The sequence below is a fragment of the Lithobates pipiens genome, unplaced genomic scaffold (genome assembly GCF_037356315.1).
Source record: "Lithobates pipiens isolate NorthernLeopardFrog02 unplaced genomic scaffold, aLitPip1_a1.2 Scaffold_8, whole genome shotgun sequence".
Lineage (NCBI taxonomy): Eukaryota > Metazoa > Chordata > Amphibia > Anura > Ranidae > Lithobates > Lithobates pipiens.
The window spans coordinates 656,499,597-656,517,069 of NW_027507903.1; the positions used below are offsets into that span (position 1 = coordinate 656,499,597).

General features: G+C 58.1%; 1 protein-coding gene across 1 annotated transcript in view; it reads left to right on the forward strand.

The window, feature by feature from the left end:
- The first annotated feature begins 1,787 nt into the window (after positions 1-1,787).
- LOC143961737 (asialoglycoprotein receptor 2-like) overlaps positions 1,788-17,473 on the forward strand; it is a 53,296-nt gene continuing 37,610 nt past the window's right edge. Inside the window, exons 1-2 of the mRNA XM_077471078.1 lie at positions 1,788-1,859; positions 14,751-14,831. Of these exons, the coding sequence (XP_077327204.1) occupies positions 14,783-14,831 (49 nt within the window). The 5' untranslated portion in view covers positions 1,788-1,859; positions 14,751-14,782. The remainder of the gene's footprint in view (positions 1,860-14,750; positions 14,832-17,473) is intronic.

A 17,473-nucleotide genomic window follows, 5' to 3' on the forward strand; every position in this document is an offset into this window, starting at 1 on the left:
CACGGTGTAGTTGTTCCATCTCCACCGGTGTGTCGGCTGGGCGGCCTAGCAGATCATTGAAGATGTTTGTCACGGCATGAGGAAGATGATCAGAATCGATCGATTCAGGGAGTCCCTTGATTCTGATGTTTGTGACGGTGACCCCAGTTGTCTAAATCTTCGATATGTCTCTGCATCTCTCGGATTTGTGTGGAGTGGGTGCCTATGCAGTGGTGTGCTGCGATTATCGCCTCCTCACGGCATTCTATGATCTCTTCCACCTCCTCTAAACGCCCTGCAACAGCCTGCAAATCTAGTCTCAGTTCAGCTATTGCAGCTGACAGGGTGTTTTTTATATCAGTGGCCACCGCTCTGAGGTGTTCAATGCTCAGGCTGTGTGCAGCTGGAGGCTGGAGCTCACATGCTGGTATTCCGGGCTGCCTCGTGGGGCTGTGGCTCACCTCCCTGGAGGCCTGCATGGCCGCGGCTGTCTCCCGCGTTCTGGACCTGAAGATCTCTGGTATACTGCCGGAGAGTTGTGTGTCGGGGTCCCGCAGTGAGCGGGATCGGGTGGCGGAGGGATCCCGGTCCGTTTTGCCCATCTTCTGCTTGCTTATTCTGCCGTGGTGCGGATGTAGGGGCCGTTGAGTATCAGACCTGTAGGCTTAGGCTGCCATCTTCAGCCGCATCCAGGCCACTCCCCCATAATATTCAAATGTTAATCACAAGCAAATGAACTAATGAATTAAACTAATAAATTAAATTAACAAATTATTAAATAGTTTAAGTGAGTGCTATTACATCCATAAAGTTGAATAAATAAATAAGTACCCTTGTCCATGTGTGAGTGTTGAGATAAGGCCCTTTGCCACACATGAATCCCATATATATGTATATATATATATATATATATATATATATAAAACGGAAATAACCACTTAATAACCTATCTGTAAATAAAACGGTTATAAACCTCACTACATATCTCATAGTGTGTGTGAATAGACTTATATCGAGACATATGAAGACATATAGAAAGAACTCTTATATTTCTACTAAATAGAAAGTCCTCAAGACTAAGGCGCCAGGTGCTTGCATATTCATGGATGTCACAAAAACCCCAGCGCTCACACATAGTATGCATTAAAGGGGTTAATGTGTGTTGATTCCGTGAGGGTTCCGCTGACCAGCACTGGACAGTATACTCCAGGTGCGGCTGGACCAGAGTCTTGTAGAGCGGTGAGAATTATCGTTTTATCTCTGGAGTTGATCCCCTTTTTAATGCCAATATTCTGTTTGCTTTGTTAGCAGCAGCTTGGCATTGCTGAGCCTATCATCTACTAGGACCCCCAGGTCCTTTTCCATCCTAGATCCCCCCAGAGGTTCTCCCCCAGTGTATAAATTGCATTCAGATTTTTGCCACCCAAATGCATTATTTTAAATTTTTCTACATTAAACCTCATTTGCCATGTAGTTGCCCACCTCATTAATTTGTTCAGATATTTTTGCAAGGTTTCCACATCCTGCGGAGAAGTTATTCCCCTGCTTAGCTTAGTATTGTCCACAAATACAGAGATTGAACTGTTTCCCCCATCCTCCAGAGTAGTAGATTAGTAGTGCAAACAAGTATATTATAAACCAATCATAGTCAATAAATTCCTGCGATTCAATAACAAGTTCATGAGTGGGCACACGTTTCTACAGAATATTACAGAAATACATGCACTTCCTCTTTATTGTGGTATTTCTAAGTTCCTAAAACTGAAATGCAGTATGTGGTAACACCTTATTTTAGGAAGTACCTAACTATAAAATCAACAGGGATCGAAGAGGCAGACCGAGCAGCGCACAGAATCGGGTTTGTCTGCAGAGGGAACCAGGTAGGTTGTAGATGTGATCATTGATTAATATTGAGGGGGGGGGGGGGGTAATAGGAATGGGGTCACTTTGACATAGTTAGCCAGCAAAGGGATTCATTTGATGCATTTGGCGTGTGAGGGATCACTTTGATGTAGTTGACCAGAAAGGGCTCACTTTAACACAGTTGACCAGGAAGGGATAACTTTGATGCAGTTGACCAGAGAGCCGTCATTTTGATGTGGTTGGCCAAGAGAGGGATCATTTTGATTCAGTTGGCCAGGTAGGGATCACTTTGACACTTTTGGCCAGAGAGGGATCACTTTGATGCAGTTTGCCAGAGAAGGATCACTTTAATTCAGATGACCAGAAAGGGATCACTTTGACACAGTTGACCAGAAAGGGATCACTTTGACACATTTGGCCAGAGAGGATCAATTTGATTCAGTTGGCCAGAGAAGGATCACTTTATTCAGTTGGCCAGAGAGAGATCACTTTGACGTAGTAGACCACAGAGGGATCACTTTGATTCAGTTGACCAGAGAGGGGTCACTTTGACATAGTTGGCCAGCAAATGAACTACGTTGATGCTGATGGCCAGAGAGGGATCACTTTGACATAGTAGACCACAGAGGGATCACTTTTATTCAGTTTACCAGAAAGGGGTCACTTTGACGCAGTTGACCAGAGAAAGACCACTTTGATGCTGTCGGCCAGAGAGTTGCGCAGTGTTTGAGCACCATGTTCATGTCGACACGCTGGACCCGTTTTCTCATCTAGAGTTTTTTGGTGCTTTCAGTAATTCCCACCATCTTCTAATTTGCTCCCTATGTGTCCCACCCTTCTTCCAGCCTTGTGCTCCCAGTGTAAGGTGACCAGATTTTCAAAATGAAATCCGGGCACATATTTTTTTTTTCTTTATTGGCAAATGGTAAACTATTTTATAATCATATTTTCCTAAAATGATATATGCAGAGTATGTGGTATGTGTTTATGGAATGACTGCAGGCCCGTATTTGCCATAGGGCAAACCGGGCGATTGCCCGGTGGGCCGCGGCCGCCGGGGCCACCATGCTGTAAGTACATGCGGGGCACAAGGCTCTTTGAGCCCACGCCGCTCAAGCAGCCTCTCCTGCTGCTGCCCGTATAGGTCGGCCATCGGTGGCAGCCTGCCAGGGGGCGTGACTGTGAAGGGGGAGGAGCCAGAGCAGATACCTGCTACTGAGTCCTGGCAGGACGTGAGTCTTGCCCGTGCTCTGCGCTCACCCCCTTATAACCAGGATATGGGGAGCGGTGGGGCGGCTGCATATAGAACAATCATTCTCTAAATCTTCCTCCTGCAGTATCGGAATGCCTGTGAGAGGAAGAGGAGAAGCTGCAGGAGGAAGATGGAGAGAATGATTGTTCTATATGCAGCCGCCCCCACCCCTCCTCCTGTCCTGCTCTCTCTCTGCCACCCCCCCAGTCCAATCCACCTCACCAATGCCTCACCTCACCCATGCCCTCTGCCACCCCCCGTGCGCTCCACCTTCTCCATGCCCTCTGCCACCCCCCCAGTGGAATCCACCTCCCCATGCCCTCTGCCATCCCCCCAGTGTTCTCCACCTCCCCCCATGCCCTCTGCCACCTCCCCCAGTGTGCTCCCCCACCCCCATGCTCTCTGCCACCCCCTCAGTGAGATCCACCTCCCCCATGCTCTCTGCCACCCCCCCAGTGAGATCCACCTCCCCCATGCTCTCTGCCACCCTCCCAGTGCACTCCACCTCCCCCATGCTTTCTGTCACCCCCCCAGTGCAATCCACCTCACCCCCATGCCCTCTGCCACCCCACCCCACCAGTGTGCTCCACCTCCCCCCATGCCCTCTGCCACCTCCCCCAGTGTGCTTCACCACCCCCATGCTCTCTGCCACCCCCCCAGTGCGATCCACCTCACCCATACCCTCTGCCACCCCCCCCCCAGTGTTCTCCACCTCCGCCATGCTCTCTGCCACCCCCATGCGCTCCACCTGCCCTTGCTGTCTGCCACCCCCCAGTGCGCTCCACCTCCCCCATGCTCTTTGCCTCCCCCCAGTGCGCTCCACATCCTTATGCCCTCTGCCACCCCCAGTGCGCTCCAAATCCCCCATGCCCTCTGCCACCCCCACAGTGCGCTCCACCTCCCCATGCCCTCTGCACCCCTCTGTGTGCTCCACCTCCCCCATCCCTTTTGCCACCCCCAGTGCGCTCCACATCCCCCATCCCTTCTGCCACCCCCAGTGCACTCCACCTCCCCCATGCCCTCTGCCACCCCCCCAGTGTGCTCCACCCTCCCAGTGTGCTCCATGTCCCCCATGCTCTCTGCCAACCCCCCAGTGCGCTCCACCTCCCCATGCTCTCCATTACCCTCGCTGTGCCCTCCACCTACCCAATGCTCTCCGCCACACTCCCTGTGCTCTCCACTTCCCCCCATGCTCTCCACCTCCCCCATGCCCTCTGCCACCCCCCCCCCCAGTGTGCTCCACCTTCCCCATGCTCTCTGCCACCCCGCCAGTGCGCTCCACCTCCCCCATGCTCTCTGACACCTCCCCGATTGCGCTCCACATCCCCCATGCCCTCTGTCACCCCCCAGTGCGCTCCAAATCCCCCATGCCCTCTGCCACCCCCACAGTGCGCTCCACCTCCCCCATGCCCTCTGCCACCCCCCCAGTGCGCTCCACCTCCCCCATGCCCTCTGCCAACCTCCCAGTGCGCTCCATCTCCCCCATGCTCTCTGCCACCCCCCAGTGCGCTCCACATCCCCCATGCCCTCTGCCACGCCCCCAGTGCGCTCCACCTCCCCCATGCCCTCTGCCACCCCCCCAGTGCGCTCCACCTCCCCCATGCCCTCTGCCAACCTCCCAGTGCGCTCCATCTCCCCCATGCTCTCTGCCACCCCCCAGTGCGCTCCACATCCCCCATGCCCTCTGCCACGCCCCCAGTGCGCTCCACCTCCCCCATGCTCTCTGCCACCCTATCCAGTGCGCTCCACCTCCCCCATGCTCTCTGCCACCCCCCGTGTGTTCCACCTCCCCCTCCCCCTTGCTCTCTGCCACCCCCAGTGCATTCCACCTCCCCATGCCCTCTGCCACCCCCCAGTGTGCGCCACCCCACCGTGTGCTCCACCTCCCCCATGCTCTCTGAAAACCCCCCAGTGCTCTCCACCTCCCCATGCTTTCCACCACCCTCCCTGTTTTCTCCACCACCCTCCCTGTGCTCTCCACTTACCCAATGCTTTCCGCCGCCCTCCATGTGCTCTCCACCACCCCCCCCCAGTGCGATCCAAATCCCCCATGCCCTCTGCCACCCCCGGTGTGCTCCACCTCCCCATGCTCTCCACCGCCCTCCCTGTGTTCTCCACCACCCTCCCTGTGCTCTCCACCTACCCAATGCTCTCCGCCGCCCTCCCTGTTCTCTCCACCTTTCCCCATGCTCTCCACCACCCCCCAGTGCGATCCAAATCCCCCATGCCCTCTGCCACCCCCCCCGTGTGCGCCACCTGCCGAATAATCTCTGCCACCCCCCAGTGTGCACCACCTTCCCCGTGCTCTCTTCCACCACCCCAGAGCGCTCCACATCCCCTATGCCCTCTGCCACCCCCCGTGCGCTCCACCTCCCCATGCTCTCTGCCACCCCCCAGTACACTTCACCTCCCCCATGCTCCTTGCCACCCCCAGTGCTTGCCACATCCTCCATGCCCTCTGCCACCCTCCAGTGTGCTCCAAATCCCCCATGCCCTCTGCCACCCCCCCAGTGCGCTTCACCTCCCCCATGCCCTCTGCCACCCCCCAGTGCTCTCCACCTCCCCATGCTCTCTGTCACCCCCCCCCAGTGCGCTCCATATGCCCCATTCCCCCGCTACTACCCCAGTGAGCTCCACCTCCCCCATGCCCTCTGCACACCCTAGTGCGCTAAACCTCCCCCATGCCTTCTGCCACCCCCAGTGCGCTCCACCTCCCCCATGCCCTCTGCCAGCCGCCCAGGGTGCTCAACTTCCCCCTTGCTCTCTGCCACCTCCTCCAGTGTGCTCCACCTCCCCCATGCTCTCTGTCACCCCCCCAGTGCGCTCCATATCCCCCATTCCCCCGCCACTCCCCCAGTGAGCTCCACCTCCCCCATGCCCTCTGCACCCCCTAGTGCGCTCCACCTCCCCCATGCCTTCTGCCACCCCCAGTGTGCTACACCTCCCCCATGCCCTCTGCCAGCCCCCCAGGGTGCTCCACCTCCCCCTTGCTCTCTGCCACCTCCTCCAGTGTGCTCCACCTCCCCCATGCACTCTGCCACCCCCCCCAGTGCGCTCCAAATCCCCCATGCCCTCTGCCACCCCCTAGTGCGCTCCACCTCCCCATACCCTCTGCACCCCCTAGTGCGCTCCACCTCCCCCATGCCTTCTGCCACCCCCAGTGTGCTACACCTCCCCCATGCCCTCTGCCAGCCCCCCAGGGTGCTCCACCTCCCCCTTGCTCTCTGCCACCTCCTCCAGTGTGCTCCACCTCCCCCATGCACTCTGCCACCCCCCCCCAGTGCGCTCCAAATCCCCCATGCCCTCTGCCACCCCCTAGTGCGCTCCACCTCCCCATACCCTCTGCACCCACTAGTGAGCTCCACCTTCCCCATGTCTTCTGCCACCCCCCAGTGCTCTCCACCTCCCCAATGCCTTCTGCCACTCCCCAGTGCGCTCCACCTCCCCCATGCCCTCTGCCACCCCCCCCCCCAGTGTTCTCCACCCCCCAGTGCACTCCACCTCCCCCATGCCCTCTGCCAGTACCCCAGTGTGCTCCACCCCCCAGTGTGCTCCACGTCCCCCATGCTCTCTGTCAACGCCTCAGTGCAATCCACCTCCTCCATGCCCTCTGCCACCCCCCCAGTATGCTCCACCCCACACATGCCCTCTGCCACCCCCCCAATGTGCTCCACCTCCCCCATGCCCTCTGCACCCCCTAGAGCGCACCACCTCCCCCATGCCCTATGCACCCCCTAGTGCGCTCCACCTCCCCCATGCCCTCTGCCAGCCCCCCAGGGTGCTCCACCTCCCCCTTGCTCTTTGCCACCTCCTCCAGTGTGCTCCACCTCCCCCATGCTCTCTGTCACCCCCCCAGTGCGCTCCATATCCCCCATTCCCCCGCTACTCCCCCAGTGAGCTCCACCTCCCCCATGCCCTCTGCACACACTAGTGCGCTCCACCTCCCCCATGCCTTCTGCCACCCCCAGTGCGCTCCACCTCCCCCATGCCCTCTGCCAGCCCCCCAGGGTGCTCCACCTCCCCCTTGCTCTCTGCCACCTCCTCCAGTGTGCTCCACCTCCCCCATGCTGTCTGCCGCCCCCCCAGGGCGCTCCACATCCCCCATGCCCGGCCACTCCCCAGTGAGCTCCACCTCCCCCATGCCCTCTGCCACCCCCAGTGCGATCCAAATCCCCCATGCCCTCTGCCACCCCCCCCCCGTGTGCTCCACCTGCCGAATAATCTCTGCCACCCCCCAGTGTGCACCACCTTCCCCGTGCTCCCTCCCTTCACCCCAGAGCGCTCCACATCCCCTATGCCCTCTGCCACCCCCCGTGCGCTCCACCTCCCCATGCTCTCTGCCACCCCCCAGTACACTTCACCTCCCCCATGCTCCTTGCCACCCCCAGTGCTTGCCACATCCTCCATGCCCTCTGCCACCCTCCAGTGTGCTCCAAATCCCCCATGCCCTCTGCCACCCCCCCAGTGCGCTTCACCTCCCCCATGCCCTCTGCCACCCCCCAGTGCTCTCCACCTCCCCATGCTCTCTGTCACCCCCCCCCAGTGCGCTCCATATGCCCCATTCCCCCGCTACTACCCCAGTGAGCTCCACCTCCCCCATGCCCTCTGCACACCCTAGTGCGCTAAACCTCCCCCATGCCTTCTGCCACCCCCAGTGCGCTCCACCTCCCCCATGCCCTCTGCCAGCCGCCCAGGGTGCTCTACTTCCCCCTTGCTCTCTGCCACCTCCTCCAGTGTGCTCCACCTCCCCCATGCTCTCTGTCACCCCCCCAGTGCGCTCCATATCCCCCATTCCCCCGCCACTCCCCCAGTGAGCTCCACCTCCCCCATGCCCTCTGCACCCCCTAGTGCGCTCCACCTCCCCCATGCCTTCTGCCACCCCCAGTGTGCTACACCTCCCCCATGCCCTCTGCCAGCCCCCCAGGGTGCTCCACCTCCCCCTTGCTCTCTGCCACCTCCTCCAGTGTGCTCCACCTCCCCCATGCACTCTGCCACCCCCCCCAGTGCGCTCCAAATCCCCCATGCCCTCTGCCACCCCCTAGTGCGCTCCACCTCCCCATACCCTCTGCACCCCCTAGTGCGCTCCACCTCCCCCATGCCTTCTGCCACCCCCAGTGTGCTACACCTCCCCCATGCCCTCTGCCAGCCCCCCAGGGTGCTCCACCTCCCCCTTGCTCTCTGCCACCTCCTCCAGTGTGCTCCACCTCCCCCATGCACTCTGCCACCCCCCCCAGTGCGCTCCAAATCCCCCATGCCCTCTGCCACCCCCTAGTGCGCTCCACCTCCCCATACCCTCTGCACCCACTAGTGAGCTCCACCTTCCCCATGTCTTCTGCCACCCCCCAGTGCTCTCCACCTCCCCAATGCCTTCTGCCACTCCCCAGTGCGCTCCACCTCCCCCATGCCCTCTGCCACCCCCCCCCCAGTGTTCTCCACCCCCCAGTGCACTCCACCTCCCCCATGCCCTCTGCCAGTACCCCAGTGTGCTCCACCCCCCAGTGTGCTCCACGTCCCCCATGCTCTCTGTCAACGCCTCAGTGCAATCCACCTCCTCCATGCCCTCTGCCACCCCCCCAGTATGCTCCACCCCACCCATGCCCTCTGCCACCCCCCCAATGTGCTCCACCTCCCCCATGCCCTCTGCACCCCCTAGAGCGCACCACCTCCCCCATGCCCTATGCACCCCCTAGTGCGCTCCACCTCCCCCATGCCCTCTGCCAGCCCCCCAGGGTGCTCCACCTCCCCCTTGCTCTTTGCCACCTCCTCCAGTGTGCTCCACCTCCCCCATGCTCTCTGTCACCCCCCCAGTGCGCTCCATATCCCCCATTCCCCCGCTACTCCCCCAGTGAGCTCCACCTCCCCCATGCCCTCTGCACACACTAGTGCGCTCCACCTCCCCCATGCCCTCTGCCAGCCCCCCAGGGTGCTCCACCTCCCCCTTGCTCTCTGCCACCTCCTCCAGTGTGCTCCACCTCCCCCATGCTGTCTGCCGCCCCCCCAGGGCGCTCCACATCCCCCATGCCCGGCCACTCCCCAGTGAGCTCCACCTCCCCCATGCCCTCTGCCACCCCCAGTGCGCTCCACCTCCCCCATGCCTTCTGCCACCCCCAGTGTGCTCCACCTCCCCCATGCCCTCTGCCAGCCCCCCAGGGTGCTCCACCTCCCCCTTGCTCTCTGCCACCTCCTCCAGTGTGCTCCACCTCCCCCATGCTGTCTGCCGCCCCCCCAGGGCGCTCCACATCCCCCATGCCCGGCCACTCCCCAGTGAGCTCCACCTCCCCCATGCCCTCTGCCACCCCCAGTGTGCTACACCTCCCCCATATCCTCTGCCAGCCCCCCAGGGTGCTCCACCTCCCCCTTGCTCTCTGCCACCTCCTCCAGTGTGCTCCACCTCCCCCATGCTCTCTGCCACCCCCCAGTGCGCTCCACCTCCCCATACCCTCTGCACCCACTAGTGAGCTCCACCTTCCCCATGTCTTCTGCCACCCCCCAGTGCTCTCCACCTCCCCAATGCCTTCTGCCACTCCCCAGTGCGCTCCACCTTCCCCATGCCCTCTGCCACTCCCCAGTGCGCTCCACCTTCCCCATGCCCTCTACACCCCCCAGTGCGCCCCACCTCCCCCATGCCTTCCGCCACCCCCAGAGCGCTCCACCTCCCCCATGCCCTCTGCCCCCCCCAGTGCGCTCCACTTCTCCCATGCCCTCGTCCACCCCCTAGTGCGCTCCACCTCCCCCATGCTCTCTGCCACCTCCCCAGTGCGCTCCACCTCCCTCCCCCATGCTCTCTGCCACCCCCCAAGTGCGCTCCACCTCCCCCATGCTCTCTGCAACCCGACAGTGTGCTCCACTTCCGCCATGCTCTGTGTCACCCTCCCCCCAGTGCACTCCAGCTCCCCCATACCCTCTGCCACCCACCCAGTGTGCTCCACCTCCCCATGCTCTCCACCACCCTCCCTCTGCTCTCCACCTACCCAATGCTCTCCACCTCCCCCATGCTTTCCACCACCCCCATGCCCTCTGCCACCCCCCCAGTGTGCCCCGCCACTCCGCAGTGAGCTCCACCTCCCCCGTGCTCTCTGTCACCCCCAGTGTGCTCCACCTCCCCATGCCCTCTGCCAACCCCCAGTGTGCGCCACCTCCCCCATGCTCTCTGCCACCCCCCCTTGTGCTCCACCTCCCCCATGCCCTCTGCCACACCCCCAGTGTGCTCCACCCCCCAGTGCACTCCACCTCCCCATGCCCTCTGCCACCCCCCCAGTGTGCTCCACGTCTCCCATGCTCTCTGCCAACCCCCCCAGTGTGCCCCGCCACTCCGCAGTGAGCTCCACCTCCCCCGTGCTCTCTGTCACCCCCAGTGTGCTCCACCTCCCCATGCCCTCTGCCAACCCCCAGTGTGCGCCACCTCCCCCATGCTCTCTGCCACCCCCCCTTGTGCTCCACCTCCCCCATGCCCTCTGCCACACCCCCAGTGTGCTCCACCCCCCAGTGCACTCCACCTCCCCATGCCCTCTGCCACCCCCCCAGTGTGCTCCACGTCTCCCATGCTCTCTGCCAACCCCCCATTGCGCTCCACCTCCCCATGCTCTCTACACCCCCCAGTGCGCCCCACCTCCCCCATACCTTCCGCCACCCCCCAGAGCGCTCCACCTCCCCCATGCCCTCTGCCCCCCCAGTGCCCTCCACCTCTCCCATGCCCTCGTCCACCCGCCAGTGCGCTCCACCTCCGCCATGCTCTCTGACACCCACCAGTGCGCTCCACCTCCCTCCACCATGCTTTCTGCCACCCCCCAGTGCACTCCACCTCCCCCATGCTCTCTGCCACCCGACAGTGTGCTCCACTTCCCCCATGCTCTGTCACCCCCCAGTGCACTCCAGCTCCCCCATACCCTCTGCCACCCACCCAGTGTGCTCCACCCCCCAATGTGCTCCACATCCCCCATGCTCTCTGCCAACCCCACAGTGCGCTCCACCTCCCCATGCCCTCTGCCAACCCCCAGTGCGTGCCACCTCCCCCATGCTCTCTGCTACCCCCCCTTGCTCTCCACCTCCCCCATGCCCTCTGCCACCCCCCCAGTGTGCTCCACCCCCCCAGTGCACTCCACCTCCCCCATACCCTCTGTCACCCCCCAGTGTGCTCCACCTCCCCATGCTCTCTACACCCCCCAGTGCGCCCCACCTCCCCCATGCCTTCCGCCACCCCCCAGAGCACTCCACCTCCCCCATGCCATCTGCCCCCCCCAGTGCCCTGCACCTCTCCCATGCCCTCGTCCACCTCCCCCATGCTCTCTGACACCCCCCCAGTGCACTCCACCTCCCTCCCCCATGCTCTCTGCCACCCCCAGTGCGCTCCACCTCCCCCATGCTCTCTGCCACCCGACAGTGTGCTCCACTTCCCCCATGCTCTCTGTCACCCCCCCAGTGCACTCCAGCTCCCCCATACCCTCTGCCACCCACCCAGTGTGCTCCACCCCCCAATGTGCTCCACATCCCCCATGCTCTCTGCCAACCCCCCAGTGCGCTCCACCTCCCCATGCTCTCCACCAACCTCCCTGTGTTCTCCATCACCCTCCCTGTGCTCTCCACCTACCCAATGCTCTCCGCCAACCTCCCTGTGCTCTCCACCTCCCCCCATGCTTTCCACCACCCCCTGTGCGCTCCACCTCTCCCATGCTCTCTGACACCTCCCCCAGTGTGCTCCACCTCCCCCATGCTCTCTGCCACCCCCCAGTGCGCACCACATCCCCATGCCCTCTGCCACGCCCCCAGTGCGCGCCACCCCACAGTGTGCTCCACCCCCCCAGTGCCACCCCCCAGTGTGCTCCACATCTCCCATGCTCTCTGCCAACCCCCCAGTGCGCTCCACTTCCCTATGCTCTCCACCACCCTCCCTGTTTCTCCACCACCCTCCCTATGCTCTCCACTTACCCAATGCTCTCCACCACCCTCCCTGTGCTCTCCAACCACCCCCATGCTCTCCACCACCTCCCCCATGCTCTCCACCACCTCCCCCATGCCCTCTGCCACCCGACAGTGTGCTCCACCTCCCCCATGCCTTCTGCCACCCCCCAGTGCGCTCCACCTCCCCGATGCTCTCTGCCAACCCCCCTGTGCGATCCACCTCACCCATGCCCTCTGCCACCCCCCCAGTGTTCTCCACCTCCCCCATGCTCTCTGCCACCCCCCTGTGCGCTTCACCTCCCCATGCTCTCTGCCACCCCATCCAGTGCGCTCCACCTCCCCCATTCTCTTTGCCACCCCCCAGTGTGCCCCACATCCCTCATGCCCCCTGCCACCCTCCCAGTGCGCTCCAAATCCCCCATGCCCTTTGCCACACCCCCAGTGCGCTCCGCCTCCCCCATGCCCTCTACACCCCCCAGTGCGCCCCACCTCCCCCATGCCTTCCGCCACCCCCTAGTGCGCTCCACCTCCCCCATGCTCTCTGCCACCCCCAGTGCGCTCCACTTGTCCCATGCCCTCGTCCACCCCCTAGTGCGCTCCACCTCCCCCATGCTCTCTGCCACCTCCCCAGTGCGCTCCACCTCCCTCCCCCATGCTCTCTGCCACCCCCCAGTGCACTGCACCTCCCCCATGCTCTCTGCAACCCGACAGTGTGCTCCATTTCCGCCATGCTCTCTGTCACCCTCCCCCCAGTGCACTCCAGCTCCCCCATACACTCTGCCACCCACCCAGTGTGCTCCACCCCCCAGTGCGCTCCACCTCCCAATGCTCTCTGCCAACCCCACAGTGCGCTCCACCTCCCCATGCTCTCCACCACCCTCCCTCTGCTCTCCACCTACCCAATGCTCTCCGCCACCCTCCCTGTGCTCTCCACCTCCCCCCATGCTTTCCACCACCCCCATGCCCTCTGCCACCCGCCCAGTGTGCTCTACCTCCCTCATGCTCTCTGCCAACCCCCCAGTGTGCTCCACCTCCCCATGCTCTCCACCGCCCTCCCTGTGTTCTCCACCACTTATAGGTGGCAATGGTGGGCACTGATCAGGCAGCTGTGGCTCTCTGTGTGAGGGAATGATGTCCCTCTGACATAAGTCAATGATCTGCTTTTTTCCCCCTCACTCTGACAGTGTGAGGGGAAAAAAATACAGATTATAAATCTTTTGTTTACATCGCATGCTCAACTGTCATTGGCTGACAGCTGATCACGTGGCAAGGGATCGTTATCACAGAGTACGCCCCACGCAACCTACAGGGGCATGCAGGCAGCTCATGCACGGGAGGATGTCCATGGATGTCCTTCCAGCAATTAAGGTCCGTGCTTTAGCTGTCTTTTGGCTATAGCGTGGTAGCGTAGTAGTTAAAAGTCAGAGAGAACACTTTCTCCCAGTCTCCAAGGGCCATATTTTTACCTAGCTCCCATTCTCAGGCATACAAGGGGCGGTCAGGAAATGTGTGCGATAATAAAATACCATATGTTATAGATAAAGCATGGGGGCATTTTGAGTCAGAGAGGCACAACTCCTCAAACTAAGTTAAGTCCCTGCAAAGACTTGACCTACTCAGCTCTTTATAAAAATTGTGTCGTTGAAAATATTGAAGCCACTCACTCAGCCTTGGTTTCCCAGTGTGTACCAGCCTGCTTCCAGCCTTGTGTTCCCAGCGTGTACCAGCCTGCTTCCAGCCTTGTGTTCCCAGCGTGTACCAGCCTGCTTCCAGTTTTTTGTTTCCAATGCATTCCAGCCTTCTTTCAGCCTTGTGCTCCCAATGTGTCCCATCCTGCTTCAAGCCTTGTGTCCCCAGTGTGCCCCATCCTGCTTCAAGCCTTGTGTCCCCAGTGTGCCCCAGCCTGCTTCCAGTCTTGTGCTCCCATTGTGTTACAGTCTAGTATTCCCAGTGTGTCCCAATCTTCTTCCAGCCTTGTATTCAGAGTCTCCCTACCTGATTGGAACCTAGCATTCCCAGTGTGTTCTAGCATGCTTTCCACATTGTGTTCCCAGTGTGTCCTTATCAGCTTCCAGCTGCTTGATCCATCATCCCAGTGAGTCCCTAACTGCATTTAGCCATGTGTTCCCAGTATGCTTTAGTAAGCCTTGCTATTTCCTTCAGCCTTATCTGCTGCCTTGTGATACCTGTGCTCCTCCAACACTGCCAGGGAGTTGTGGCAGTGCAGTTGTGATCTGCTTGGGTGAGACAGAGGACCACAGCCTGAGTATCACCTGTAGAACGATCTCTCGGCCTCTAGATGGACCTTTTCAGGGCTCTCGCTGTAGCGAAAGAAGCAGATTCTCCAAACATTCTGTGTCAGCTCTGTGACTTTGGCCCATCTGCACCGCTGCCTCAACCAGTCCTGGTCATCTACTCCGACCCTCGTGGAAGATGAGTCTTAAGTCGTGATAGTAATAATGCAATTAAATTCTAATGATCCCAAGGTTTTTCTGTTAAATGCTTAAAATGCTTAATTATACATTGTTATGTAAGTCGATATATTATAGAATTTATCATTGGCGTCAGTAACTTTTACAATTCTCCAAGAATAAATTCCCGATAGGTCACAATAAATGTCAATAGCATCATATTTCAGAAAAGCTCCATCTCTTATTGATAAAATGCTGTGTAGAGCGCCACTATATGTGAATTACATTACCTGAAAATCCTCCCTGGTATCTACAATATGTATATTAAGGTCTGTGTTCTTCTTCAGGGCGCTTTTATGAGAAAAATACATATACCAATATGGGTGATCTTCATTTAAAAAAGATGAAGAATGCATCAACAGCCGAAGGTAAGTTATTATAATGTGGGGGTATCCTTTTAATCTATGATGGACAGCTGAGGACCCGCGTCTTCATTTATAGGACACGTGTCTACTAATACTAATACTGCTATAATGGCTCTACCAATCAGAAATCACCTTTTACTATATCTGTATTGAGGTAATAAAAAACAGAACCTCATTGGTTGCCCTGATTTAGTATACATTTTATACTTAAATACGATATACATGGTGATATACAATATATCTACATATTTTGTGTGAAATTAACTCAAGTGTAGAGATCATAAGGACTCTTCTTATAAGGCTTCTTCCTGACCACCATTATTAAAAACACAGATGTTACCCTGGTAGGGGGTATTGGGAATTGTTCAGCAAACAAACAATTATTAGCAGCTTCCTGGTTTGTTTTTGCAGATCTGTTGCTCTGGCCTCAAACATAGACTTTTATCTGTTCCTCCAGACAGTACCCTCTAAAACTGGACACGTGTTTCTAGCTGCCCCCTTGCAGTCATATGGACTCCTTAGGGAAGGCCAGTCTCTCCCAAAACAAAATAGGATTGCACAAGCTGGTTGCTCAAAACACACGTAGCCGAGATTGGAGAGTTCATCCCTCATAAGTCTCTACAAAGTCTTCTGGGCTCCAGGACCCAAAGAGGGTTTTTCTAAACTCAGAGGAAACTGAAAATCCAGTTTCCTCCATATGACCTAAACCCCTTCGGAGCGCCTCAACCTGCCTGGGCAAGAACCCTGGGTGAGAAAAAGTCTGTGATAGAGTGTTGTAGTAATGTCACTACATATATATATATATATATATATATATATATATATATATATATATATATATATATATATATATATATATATATATATATATAACACTGACCCCTGAAGGAGCTGCTGGTTTAATTTGGGCTTACCGTTACCTCACCTGCTTCCTGGCCTAAAAATGTTGAAACTGACACCGAATCCTCTTTTGGATTATTTATTTAGAAAAAAGACGGGGGGCGTGGCTAGCCTTGGACGAAGATGGCCGCTTAACTCCTCAGCTCCGTCCGGCCTGTGCCCTAAACTCACATTACAGGGGACTATTAGCGGTGTTTCGTTAACGGAACATGGGCACGTCTTCCCGCAGCCGCTCAACATCGCGTTCCCGTTCTCCGAGGGACGCTGATATCCGTGCTCCTCTAACGATCCCGGAGCTCTTCAGAAGTCAGGGACCTAATATGGCGGCTAATTCTCCCGCCCGCGGCCATATCGGAATAACGCTGACTCCTACGGAGCAACAAACAGCACCAGAGGTCCTCGTTCAGCCCCACCACCAACACCCAAGCCTCCAGGACCTGCGAGCAGTGGCGACCGATATAAAGGACACACTCACTGCCGCCATTGCTGACCTCCGCAGAGAGCTGCAAGTGATCTCAGGCCGTGTACAGGCGGTAGAAAATCAAGCAGTACAACAGCAACAAGCTCTTCAAAGAACCGATCGGCGGGTGGACACTCACACAATGCAGCTCCGTGACATCCAGCGACACGTTGAGGACATTGATAACCGGGGCCGCAGGCATAATCTCAGAGTGCGCGGCCTACCGGAATCAATAGAACAGGACCAACTTGTTCCGGCAGTCATAGCCATCTTTAATCGCCTGCTATAGAGACCCCCGCAAACTGCCATCACAATGGACCGCATACACAGAGCTCTTCGCCCAAAGGGTAAGGAAGCAGACCCGCCGAGAGATGTAGTGTGCTTTGTAAATGACTTTTCACTGAAGGAAGACATCCTAAAGAAAGCCCGTGAACGACCGCAACTACTACATGAAGAACACCAAATCCAAATCTTTCAGGATTTGTCGGCAATCACTCTACGGCACAGAAGAGACCTCCGTCCATTGTTGGAAGTTCTCAAACGAAGAGAGATCAGATATCGTTGGAGGTTCCCATTTGCCCTCCAAGCCACACATCTGGGCCGAATAGCTACCTTGAGAGTCCCTGAAGAACTGGACCTCTTTTGCCGCACTCTGGACATACCATATGTGGACTTACCGAACTGGTATGCCGATTTCCACATCCCTCTCCGCAGCTATTCGGGCTTGGATTCTGACCTAATGGAGACCCAAACAACTCATTATCGGCGCCGCAGATCACCATCCACAGGCAGACCAGGAGGGGGACCTCAAGCTAGACTCCCACCTGCGAGCCCGACGGCGGCACCACTACCGCGGAGAGCCCGCAGAGACCGCTGAAGTGGTGAGCATTACTATGAGATGTATGCCCAGGTTTTCTTTTTTTTTGTTCTCTCTCTGGTTTTTGTTGACTGTTTTTTTTACTATTTTCGCTATACGAGCACGGCCGACGCCGCGCTTTGATAAGTTTATTGACTTGGCTCTGAGTTGTGACCCCCCCTTAAGTTTACTCTGCACCTCAGATGACAACAGCCCGGTCAGAATGCTAAATGCCTGGATGCTATGACACCGAATTACAAACGAGGTATTACTTCTTATAGCGACCCGCTGACTATCCTATTAGAATGACATCTGATATTGATGTGCATACGATACTGGAACTTTACAGTCTGCTGATCTCTATGGGTTGTTACCTGATTTTCCTATGCTACATAGCTGCACAAGAAGACCCGCCATTTTGAGGATCAG